At 43.9% G+C, this 12347-nt stretch overlaps 1 protein-coding gene across 1 annotated transcript; it reads left to right on the top strand.

The window, feature by feature from the left end:
• The first annotated feature begins 47 nt into the window (after positions 1-47).
• fam83d (family with sequence similarity 83 member D) lies at positions 48-6578 on the top strand. The gene is made up of 4 exons (XM_071494352.1): positions 48-3005; positions 4580-4747; positions 4905-5029; positions 5199-6578. The coding sequence occupies exons 1-4, from the start codon at positions 2520-2522 to the stop codon at positions 6091-6093; spliced, it is 1674 nt and encodes a 557-aa protein (XP_071350453.1). The 5' UTR covers positions 48-2519; the 3' UTR covers positions 6094-6578.
• The last annotated feature ends 5769 nt before the right edge of the window (positions 6579-12347 follow it).

Here is a 12347-nt window from a genome sequence, read left to right as displayed (position 1 = left end):
GTGTGTGTAGAAGGGGAGGAGGGGGGTACGTATACTGAGCCCAGTGCACATTTGGGTATGTCGTTATAGGGGTAAGGCAGCGCTCTCACAGATTGGGTTATACATAGTTACAATGGCGCCGCGGAGCAGCCCGAACAGATGGATTGTATTGTGTAAATTTGGGATTTGACAGGAGTTCAGTAATCTGCCGTTTCAGTGAGCTTCATCACCCAAAAGGTCCTCTTAATTAGGTCACATGTCTTTTTCAATTGATGGCTGCCGTCTTTAGAAAAAAAAAAATCTCTTGATGGGCTACTATGAATATTAATCGTTGTGGGAATAGTCATTTAAAGCACAGGCCTATTAGCCTAAAGGATTAAAATAGACTTTTACGCACACGCATAACAGTGGTAGACCAGTTTATGTACTGTACTGTAAATGTGGCCTGGTTGTTCATGTCCATGTTTATAGTTAAACATAAGAAGACATTTTTCCTTTTAACAAATTACCACTACTAGTTATGTGTTGTATAGGCTATAATATGGGTTATGCGGCTGTGACCCTCATGACCTTGTTGGCCTTCTGTGCGTAAAAGCGCAAAACAGAAAGAGACATGTATGGAGCAAGGCTAATTAAATAACTATGGGATTATATTTCTGAATGATAATAAGAAATCATGTCAACAACAGTAAATATAATATTGGTGGTAATAATGCAGAAATAAAATTAGTATGATAATGTCCTCAGAAAGCCATTGAATATTATGGACACATTATAGCACCTCTGCTTAGAAAGATTATACTAACATAGCCGATTTAGACATTATGTGTACATAATGTGTAACAGGTAGCTGGAGAATAGCCTATATATAACATAAATATAACATCCTCCTTGTCTGTTGTAATGTATGAACATACAGGGCCCCAACAGACCCTTCAGTATTAGGGACACATGGATCCGCTCACCCCTTCCAGTTTGTCCTGACAGGGTTCAGACGTTGCCTGTAGCTGTGGCTGTAAACAGTCAGGAAAAACAAAGATTTATCTATCAGGAAGATGAATCACTCAATAATAAAACAAAAAACCCAGCCCGCGTTTCCGGTCTGCAGAAGTGCGATTGTCGGATTGTCGTGCATGATCTGGTTTAGTACAAGGATTAAAAGACACCTCAATGTCATTTCTTACATACATGCTGATCATAGAGTGCTCATCTACCAATACACACTACATTATTTGGATTTATAGCTACAGGCCTAAAGTGTTTTTTGCATTTTGCATTGTTTTGCACTGCTCCTCTGTGGATCTGCCCCCCCAGCCCGCTCGACTTTATCTGTGTGCTTTGTCCCAAAATAATACACTGAACACTTTTCTTTCGGTTATATCCGAAATGAAAAGGTGCAGGTTTACAGACTATTTTCTACGGCTACATTTTGAGGAATAGGAGATACTGCAAATTTAGGTCAAAGCTCAAGGTTAGGTGAGCAGTGTTATGTTGTACTCGATGTGAGGGACCACCAGTCCCCACAGGTGTCACCAAAACAAATGGACAGATCTTCAGCACTTTTGATGCGCAGACGGTTTGTAAATGAGCCTGACAGCGCGACCGGTCAAGACGGAGGCGTCCTGGTGTTTATTCTGCAGATTTCATCATGTTTTATATCTGGTCCGTTTCTCCGAGAGTTTTAATCTGGTACCTAATGCGCAGCATCCAGCGGAGATACTGTTGCTATGGTTACCTGCAGCGTGCGCACCTTGAGCACGGATTTACACAGGTGACAAACTGATGACCGGGCCTTTGGTGCGGGGTTTAACTCACACTTTGTTTTGTTTTTGTAAATGAATATCCTGTTGACCGTGGGATGAGCCTTTGCCGTTGCCACGACAGGTCTATAAAATTTGCGCTTTTGTGATAAATGAGGACATTTGCATCCTGAGAGGCCTGAGAGTAAACTGCCGCAAGTGTGGGGGCGTTTTACAGTAAAACGCTGGACCTCTTCAGCACTGTAAACAAACCAGACTACCGAGGAACTGCCGGCTGCATGCGGGCCACTGGCTCCGAGTGAGTGGGGAACAGAAAGTCCTGCTCCGGGGGACTGCACGCAGCTCCACGCCTCTCCGCACTGTGGCAGGTGACTGGCGGACGCAGGGACTCATCCTCTCCGTGTTTACCTTGTTCTGAAGTGAAAAAGAAACCCCTGCCAGATGGTTCTTACAGTCTTAAAAGAAATGTTCGTATCAGCAAAACGCGTCGGAGTGAGAGCTCTGCCCTGCCCCGCTCGCTGTGGTGTAACCGGATCAGGGCAGAGCAGAGGGACGTGCGGGAGGCTTGTTTAGCTCCAAATGAGCCAATGAGGCCGGCTTTACATTAGACTGACAGCCGGACTCGGCGAGCCCGGAGACGCCATTCAGGTTTAACATCTGAGCCTCAGCCAATGCGGGTCCACGACGGACAGGAACGGAGGGAAACAAGAAAATACGAATTTGTCTCCTTGTAGGTCAAACCGTCACCTGGCACCTGCGGGACAGCGGAGCGGCCCAGCCATGGCTCTGTCACAGTGCTTGGAGGACTCCCCTCTGAGATTAGGCCCGAAACACACGGGGCCCAGCGACCTGAACCTGCAGGAGGTCTACAACGAGAGACACCGGTTGGCCCTGGAGGAGCTGCTGTCCGGGGGGGTCGACAACTTTCTGGACTTCCTCAGGAAAGAGAAGACCCCCAACTTTCTGTCGGACGATGAGATCCAGCGGATCAGGAGCACCGCCGTGCCCCCGCGGTGCGTGTCCGTCCACGGGGAGGACCCGGCGCTGGAGCAGTCGCTCAGCGCCTCCCTGGACTGCTCCTCCGTCACCTACTTCCCCGAGGTGTCGGACGTGGAGCCGCCGCTGCTGGAGATGGGCTGGCCCGCCTTCACCGCGGGGTCGTACCGGGGAGTCACACGGGCCGTGGCGCACTTCCAGCCCAGCTACGGGGAGTGCATTTACAGCTGCAAGGAGGCTGCCAGGCGGATGATTAAAAGTGCCAGAGAGGTATGCACGAAGAGAAGAAGTGTCTCACAATAATGATCTTTTACGATTCCTTATAAGCTGCCAACTAATCAAATTATTTCCTTAAAAAAATAAAAAAAAAATCACTGCCATGCAGACACTGAAATCATATCGTGTCAGTATTTTTTCTCGGTTTTATAATAATATAACAACGAGCCTTAGTTTAATTTCCTATTTTCTAATAACACATTATTTCACATTGTAATATTCCGGGGCAATATAAATTCCTTCCAGGCCCAAAGGCTGCAGTGATACAGCGTGGATTTCTGGAGTTGTTTACAGTTGTTTAAAGATCCTAAAGCAGGGGATTTATTGGGGTTGTGTGTTAATTCAAATTTATATTTCATCAATAAGTCCTCCCACCACACACACACACACACACACACACACACACACACACACACACAAAACACACAGTCAGGTTGTAAATCTTCTTTGGATCATCCTTAAAATACATGCCAGATTGTCCCCATGGAATTTCCTTGATCAGTCTGAATATGAGAAGTGCAGCTTTTTGAAATCTTGATCAGAACGAAAGCAGTGACCAAAGGATAAAACAAATCAAAACATAAAAAAACAGCATGAACATTCATGGAGATGTTCCTGATGAGACCTGTCAGTCCAGTCTCTGGTTTTGAAAAGAAACATTCCAGCATGAGGAGCGTGAAGGGAGTCTGCGGCTTCAGCAGCACCTCAGGCCTGTGTAGGGCCTGCGTACCAGATGTGCCTTGACTTGCTTTGCTTCCCTCCATGAAAGTTTGCATTCTCTCTTTCATTAGAAAGCTTTAACCTCTGGCTTTCGTCTCTGGTTTGCAGCTAAAAGATGGCGGTATATACACCCAATTTCTGTCTTGCAGCCGGTTGAAACCTTAGAAAAATATTCTCATTCAGAGATCGCCTGTCCCTTTGTAATGTTAAACCACCCACTGCACACAGTCTTTATTGTACACTGAGGCCACTGACTGTAACAGTACACCGTGTACGTACATTATCACTGGTCAGCTCACAGAGACAGCCCGGGCCTGCATTTCTGTGAAATTTAACTCTGTTTTCACAGATTTTCCTAAAAATAAGCAGCCAGATGCAACCATCCAAATAAGGTGGGGATCTCCTGACAAAGCTGCATGTGAATAACACCAGTTTGGAGCAATAAATCTGAGATATGTAAACATCCGTGTCTAATCCTCCACACACAACCTTTACCACAACATGTGAAATTCCATTCCTCCTCGCGAAAAAGAGAAATCTCAGTGCAAAACAAAGCTCAAGAAACTGAAGGCAAGCCCCACAGCGTACCTACATGTCTCCTGTATAAAAGTCATTTGTTTGCTGACCAAGCGTTACTGCTGATTGCCATGGTAACAGACCACAGTCAATAGAAAGCTCATCAGCACACACATTACAGGGAGTGTGTCTGACAGAGATTCGCAGCTCTGTTTGAATAAGGCCTTGCATTTGATAATAATGAAAACACAATCATGTGCTGCATCTGGGAGAGCACGGCTGCAGCCCTAAAAGGAATTCTATTATATTACCTCTGTAATTTTCCACTGCAGGTGATTGCCATAGTTACAGACTCCCTGACAGACCTGGATATCTTTAAGGATCTTCAGGAGGCATGTTCCCAACGCAGAGTCCCTGTCTACATCCTGCTGGACCAATCAGGCGCTCCTGATTTTCTTAAGATGTGCAGAAATGTCAGTGTTTGCCTGGATGACCTTCGGGTATGTGGTTGGTTTGGTAAAGCTGGGTGTGGCTCTGTGTGCACAACATTCACAATCAGATGGCATCAATTAAAATATGTCCTGAATATTTGGTGTGACTGGGTGGTTCTGTGTTTACCTCTCACTCCTGTTTTTGTCTCGTCTTTAATCCTTACAGCAAATGAGAGTGCGAACCATAACTGGTACGACTTATTACATGAGGTCAGGAGCAAGGATAACTGGCGAGGTTCATGAGAGGTTCATGCTGATTGATGGAAACAGAGTAGCTACAGGTTCTTACAGGTAACAGCCTGCTAACCATTTTACCTCAAGTCAAACAGGACACAATGTACTTTAACTGATTGTTATGTTGCACGGAAATGCCTAAAAGTTCCACCCTGCAAGGTACATTTTTCCTTTTAGTTTAACAGACTTTCAGTCATGCATGTTGTTAAATCCTCTTCCTGTGCAGGTTCAACTGGACTGATGGCAAACTGAACAGCAGCAACCTCATCGAGCTTTCTGGCCAGATAACAGAGAAGTTTGATGAGGAGTTCCGCATCCTCTACGCCCAGTCTCTACCTATAAACACTCGAGGACCTCCAAGTGTCCGAAACAGCGGCATCTATGAGCACCTCCTCATCAAACACTCAGTCACCTCCTCCCCTCACTTGGCCAGAGAGAGGCCTGTGGAGCCAGTGTGTCTGACCAGCACACCCAGCCGCAAGCCCCAGACCTTAGCGGCGCAGCCCACGCATGAGCCTTCAGACCCAGATCGTTGTAAAAGCAGCCCAGTGTCTGACTCCTCCACCATAGGGGAGGACTGGACGGAGCAGCAGCACATGCAGGAGGAGATCCTGGCCGGTAGCACGACGCTGCCTTTCCCTGCTGAGCAGCTGCCAGAGAGAGAACCAGCCACCGCCAGCACTGACTCCTGCCACGCCTCCACTCAGACCAGCAGCTCAGTGAGGGACAGCGGCACCCAGACTGACCCCCAGCTCACACAACACCCCAGCCTCGTCACACAGACAGACACAGGACCAGACCAGGCCACCTCTCCCTCCTTTCCATCATCCGGGGAGATCTCGCCCACCCAGGCAGCTCCAGATGACACCTTGAAGGAGTGCTTCCACAAGCTGACCAAAGAACGCCAGCACCACTACTCCACCATCCGCTCCAAGCTGGAACACATGGTGACCGCCCTATCCCAGAGGCGGGAGCTAGCAGACGTCACCAACATGACTCAGGGGCTTGGTGCTCGCAGCAGGCAGAGGGCACACAAAGACAGGGAGCAGGACCCAAACCCCAGACTGCTTGTTGAAAGTGCGGGCATGGGAACGTGGCCAAGAGCCAGATGTGTACACTAGTTTGTCTTGGGGGATTTCATTGGTGGAGGGTGGTGGGCAAAGAGCTGTTGCATGGTTGCGTGTGGATCTTCTGTTTCAGATAAATGTTTTTGGCTTTTGCAATAGAATTTCTGCTTTTGTTTATGTTTGCCTTCTCTGCAGTGCCCACTTTTGTCCTTTTCATGCCGTGCCCTGTCCATGTGGAAGCATTTTCTGGTGAAATGGTTATACCTGATTGTAACTGACACTAACCTCTTGCAAATTATCATTTTGACCAAAGACACGGTGCAATAATCATTTTTTTGACCATGTCAGTTTAATGAATATCATTTGCTGAGCGGGTTAAGGCTGGATAATATCTGCTGTAGTATGAGTGAAAATGCACTGAAGTGCTGTTTCGGTTATTTAAATCACATTTGGCTGCTGTAACTACATCTGATCATCATTCCAGAGAGCAGCTGGCTCTCACTGTGCCTTGCTAGTAAATAAAGTAGTATTTTGCTAGATGAGGCCTTTTTTTTTCGTCTGTTCTCACCCTTCCTAATCATGTACCCTTCACGTTCCTTTTTGGTCTGATTGTAGTATAAACCGCAATTGAATCCTGAAGCCTGAAGAATGTGTTAGAAAATATTTGTTCAGAAGTTCCAGGATGCGTCGCCCCAAAGAGAGTGAGCACCTGCACCTCGTGCCTTTGTGCAATTAGTTTGGAGACAGCATCTGTGATACTGGCACCTCTGCTGATTATGTAGCCAATCACAGTCACCGTTCAAGGTGAATTTTGGAGGAAAAAAAAAAGCTCTGGTACAGATTAGGATGAATGCAAATGAACACTTCACTTTATAGTAGGTTACAACTGCAGAGTCCCTTCTGTTAGAATATGTTTTATATTCATTTTCCACATGGATTCTTTCAACAAGTTGTGGTTTAAAAGACAGAAAATCAGCTATTTGTTATACAGCTGTCAAGTAGAATATATTTGTATAAAGCTAAACACAACAGTCTACTTCATGTTACTCTGAATATCCATATTGCGTGAATCATGGACTTAGATGGACACCATGTGCTGCTGGGCGTGGCACGAGCAGTGTTTCAGCCTTCATAACACGCTAAAGCACAAAGGTCCCACTGTGTATCAGAAAACGCCAGTGTCTTGGCTCTGGTGAGAAGAGCGCTCCGAATGCCCTCAGTTATAAATGTATTACTCACTCTGAGCTTTATGTGGCCAATGTTGAATTACGCTGACGAGATGAGAGGTGTAAATATTCCATATCAAGATGTAGATATCTTTATTGACAAGGAAGGAGACGTGTGGTTTGTGGTTTCAGAGCACGATGGACAACAGGAAACATGGTGATTAAATGATCTTACAGATGAACAACATCATAATACTGCAGTAAACTCATAAGCTGAAGTAAATCTTTTACTCACAGTTAAGTTTATCAAATATAAGAAACTTCTTTGATCACATTTTAAAACTAAGAGTCTACTATTTACCAAACAATTTATTAGACAAATAGTTGCACATAGAGACATATAGATCCATCCATCCAATTATTATCTGTACTACTTGTCCACACAGGGTTCTGTGGGGGGGGGGGGGGGGGGGCATGTGAATTTAACATGCTTTTCTAACAGGATGCAGGTGGCTGTTAAGTTCCTATTTCAAGATACTGTAGATGAATTAAACGATGATGAAGCACATCTTTGCGTGGAAAAACATAATTTAGAATAATCCAGTCTTTCAATACTTAATTACATTTAATATCACTAATATTTTCAAACATTTAACAAAAGCTTATTGCTTCTGTTGTACAACAGTACGTCTCAAAATGAAGTCAGTCATTATTTTTAAGATGGCTTATTAGTCATTGATTCCAGTGGTGGAAAGTAACTAAGTAACTCGACTACTGTTGTTAAGTATAATTTATGAGCTGTTTTTATGAGTATTTTCCAGGTTTTATTGGCACTTCTACTCCACTGCATTTCACAAGCAAACCTTGTACTTTTTTACTTAATTATATTTACCTGACATTATAATTACCAGCTACTCCACACGGTAAGATTTTATAGGCAAAAACTGAACTGATCTTCAGGGCTGCAACTAATGATGTTATAACTGCCCATTAATCTGCCAATCATTTTCTTGATTAACAGGTTAAGTGTTTGGCCTGTTAAACGTCAGAATATAGTAAACACCAGGGGCCATTCTGCCTCCACAACGAGTCATTTTACATTTGATATTTAAAGCACATTTCTCTGTGTGCTTCCTCCACCACCTATTTATTCATTGTTTCTTGTTCTGATTAACAGCCACAAACATGGCTTATCCAATATGAATTAGTTGATAGTTAATTGCAGTTTCAGCCACATTGGTATTGTTTGATATGGTGTGAGAAAAGCTAACATTACCTTTGGGCTTGTTTTATGGAGTAATATACTAAAAGGTCACAATCAAGCTTTATCATGACTAAATACAACAACAACAGCTAACTTAAAAACATGTGTCACATTATTATCATTCAGACACAAAACAGCCTACACTTCAAACTATTATATGGCAATAAGGGAAGAACAGCAGGCCCTTCAGCGGCTCCTCCTTAGGTGTGTGCACCTCCCACCGGGCAAACACATCAACAGCCTCTGCATTCGTTATGTAAAACAGCGTAGCTGAAGGGAATTGATCTGCAAGTAAATACAATGGTGGTAATATGTGAGAGAATGGTATTTGATTGTAATTGGTTGCTGCAAACCACAAACCACAATCAAGAAAGCAGTGGGGGATCCACAACACAACAGTCTGCACCTATTAGGCTCGGCTCACTGGTAAACAGAGAAGCTCACAGATTCCACTTCATGTGACAATTAACAAACTATATTTGTGACTGACTTTTTTTTTTTCTTTGATAGAAACTGCATATTTTCACTCATTTACTGGGATCCCACTTGTGACGAGCATTAGCTGCGACACTAGCAGGACTCAGCCACCAGAGAGAGCCCTGTCCTCAGCTAAAACATGTTCACTGTTCTCCCTCAGTTTGTCCTGCTTTAGCCCCTTCACAGTGCTGGAACTCTGGAAATGCCAAAGATTAATTTCTTCGAATGAAACAGCACCATTATCTGTCTTTTTCACTACAAAGACTTTGCTGAATTATCTCAATTTTATCCAAATTTTTGATGCATGTATTATAGATGAATTCTGGTGGCTGTCTCACACCATCTTAAACTATATAATTTTTTATTTTTGAGTTAAGGTGCACAAAGCGCCGAGGTCTGATGTCCTCTGCAGGTCACTTATGGTCCCTGGAGAATTGTGGCACAACCTCTCCTGCTGCATGCTGGGTACAATCCTTGTGGATGTCAGCATGTCTGACAGAAGGTGTAACTTTATATGCAACCAAATATTATGTTAAAGCCTAATCCAGTTAGTCAGCACATACTGCAAAATGCATAAGGACAAATCACATCCAGCAAGATGTAAAATAACTTTTAAACTGCGGCTCTGTGGAACAACAGCCAAAGGTTATACTTATATCTCAGGAATGTTTTGTAGTTTTTAGAGAATGAAAAAAAATGTAGATTAAAGGTCAGGGTGTGTGTAACATGATGGCCATATTTAACACTAACAGCCCCTCCCTCTCTTCCTCACAGCTCCACAGAGTCCCACTGGACAGAATAGATCAGGATGACGCAGACAGACAGCGCTTGTCATACAACTGATTATTGGATTTATGTCCATCACCGTGTGCATTCATGTTGCCTCCCTTGGTGCCTGGGTGTGAATGCACTGAACTGGACTTCTAACTGAAGCACAATGTACTTGCTACGTTTTATCATCATATAAACCGAATGAACAATTCGAGCGGTTGAATTTGTGTCAAAGGTTTAGACTTTGGCCGCAGCCCCTGGAAGTAACCAACATCAGGTCTGGCTTCTGACACTGACTGACAGAGTGGAATGGCTCTCCTGATGCTGAGCATAAACCTTTTAATTACTGCAAACATGGTTGATGAGTTTGAAGCTTGATTACTTGGCCTTCATTAGTCAGATTGTGAGCTATAGTGACTCCCAGGGGTGCAATTTGGCACCTCTAAACACTGCCAGCCTCCGTGTTTAGCAATTACATTTACCCTACAGTACACCAAAACAGGTGTGTGCGCCCAAATACTGTACACACAAGCTCATGTGTGTGCGCTCGCACTTTTAATTATCAGTATGAACAAGCAGGGCTGGGTGCAGGATTTTCAGTCTGTTCTTTAATTTAGAGAAAGGACCTGACTTAAGGAAAACACTGATAAAATGTGCCCAGTGTGCTGAGTCCTACTTTGCTGAACTGTGTCTGTCATAATGATTTCGTGTTTGCTGTGCCATCTTGGCCTTGTTTTCCATCAGGGCGGCCGGCGGTTGTCACTACACTGAGGAGGGAGCGTTCTGCCTCAGGCCACGACACACTGATAATGAATGTTCAGCTCATTGGAAAATAAAGTGTGTCTGAATTATGTGGTCAGGATCTGGCCGTTGTTTGGGTGTGTGAGTCAGACACAGTGACATGCTCGGACGTTCAGTTTGCACAACAGTCAGTCACTTCCCGCACTGTAATGCTGATGCCAGGCCGCAGTCAGGCTAATGCAGGTGGAAGGTATTGTTGATAGGCTCTTTGTGCTAAACTGCACGTTGAGCTTTAAAAACACGCTGTCCGGCAGCAGCCTTGCTGCTATTTTTAGACGGGTACAGCTGCTCCTTAGCACCAAGCCTTAAACCAGCCATTCACCAGAGATTTATGGCACAAGCCCACGAGAAACAGCTGTAGTGTCTTGCCACTTGCTTGTGGAAAGAGTGCACGCTGAGGTCTATCAAGAATTATATTTATTTTATTTGCTGTGATGCAGTTTCACAACAGCTGACACCAGTATTTAATGTAATTATCAGAGAGTGGGATGCCTCACATCGCTGGGTGTTTAAGCCACAAGTCTGAAAACGTCCGGTGCTGCATCGATGAGTCAGACCTCGGTCACAATGCCACCTGAGCCCAACATAAGTTCAACACTTGTGGCAACACCATGTGTCGCAGCATGTTAGCTCAGCATACCGTTTTAAAGCTGAAAAATAACACTCAGTTTATCAGTGGAAAATACTTCCTAGCGCAGTGTTTGCTCACACGTCCCTGGTGAGGGCAGAAGGCAGAAAAGATTCCTGGGACTTTGTGTTTTGTACAAAAATCACAGATGTGATCTTTTGTTATTTTTCTGCCTTGCTGCATTCACAGTCCAGTTCACCACAGCCTCAGTCTGACCGGGTCTGTCACATGATTGTAGTCGTGTAAATTGGCAGGAAACTGCTGTGGCGCTACAGTCGGCAGGGAGATTGTCCTGCTGGTGGCTGCCTTTATTAGAGAGAGTGTGTGTTTGTGTGTTTTGGGGATGGGCACTAAATATGCAGCTCCTCCAGCCACACTGTCGCAGCTAAGCCTAAGTCTAGCTTCTCACTGTCGGTTTGTTGTCTGCATTATTCAAAAGGACACCTTATCAGCTGGGGCAACTCGTATTAGCCTTCTCCACCCTGTGCTCCACACAATGATGTTCTACGGTGTTCCACATTAACTCTGGTGTCTATTTCAGCAGCTCTCTATCCGTTTATTGATGCATGTCTTCCATTGATCCTAGCATTGATTTGCCATGCAATCCATTATCCATCTGTCTGTTTCAGCGGGCTTTTAAATGATCCATCAGATTGAGCTATTAAGGGGAGTAGTGGTGAAGTCCAAAGGTTGGTGATACATTCAGGAGGAGAGGGGGGCTGTGAGTGTGTGTGTGTGTGTGTGTGTGTGTGTGTGTGTGTGTGTGTGTTTGGGGGTTGGGTGCAGGCATTTAGAAGTGTGTTACACAGTGTTATGAAATTTAAGCAATTGTACTACTGAGTTTGGACCTCATAAATATAATTATAGAATCATATAAAAATACGTGGGGCGAGGTATAAATGTCAACAGTGATTATTATTATTATTATCATTATTATTATTATTATTATTGTACTTGTTGTTTTTGTTGTTTTTATTGTTGTTGTCAGTAATAATAATAATAATAATGATAATTATTTGAATTGTGTTTTTATTTCTATGGTTCTATTATTGATTTCTGTATACTTTTAAGAAATATAATGAACATGATCAAAAAACTTGCTAACAACAGAAATAGAGCATCAACTATCTGCTCTGATTTTTTATCTTGTTTTATTATTCTTTGATCGTGTTGTCATTTCAATTGTAATTTGTAATTTAAA

The sequence above is a fragment of the Trachinotus anak genome, unplaced genomic scaffold (genome assembly GCF_046630095.1).
Source record: "Trachinotus anak isolate AG129_WGS33_773 ecotype Australia unplaced genomic scaffold, CSIRO_AGI_Tana_v1 ptg000013l, whole genome shotgun sequence".
Lineage (NCBI taxonomy): Eukaryota > Metazoa > Chordata > Actinopteri > Carangiformes > Carangidae > Trachinotus > Trachinotus anak.
This window is presented reverse-complemented; position numbering and strand designations above follow the sequence as displayed.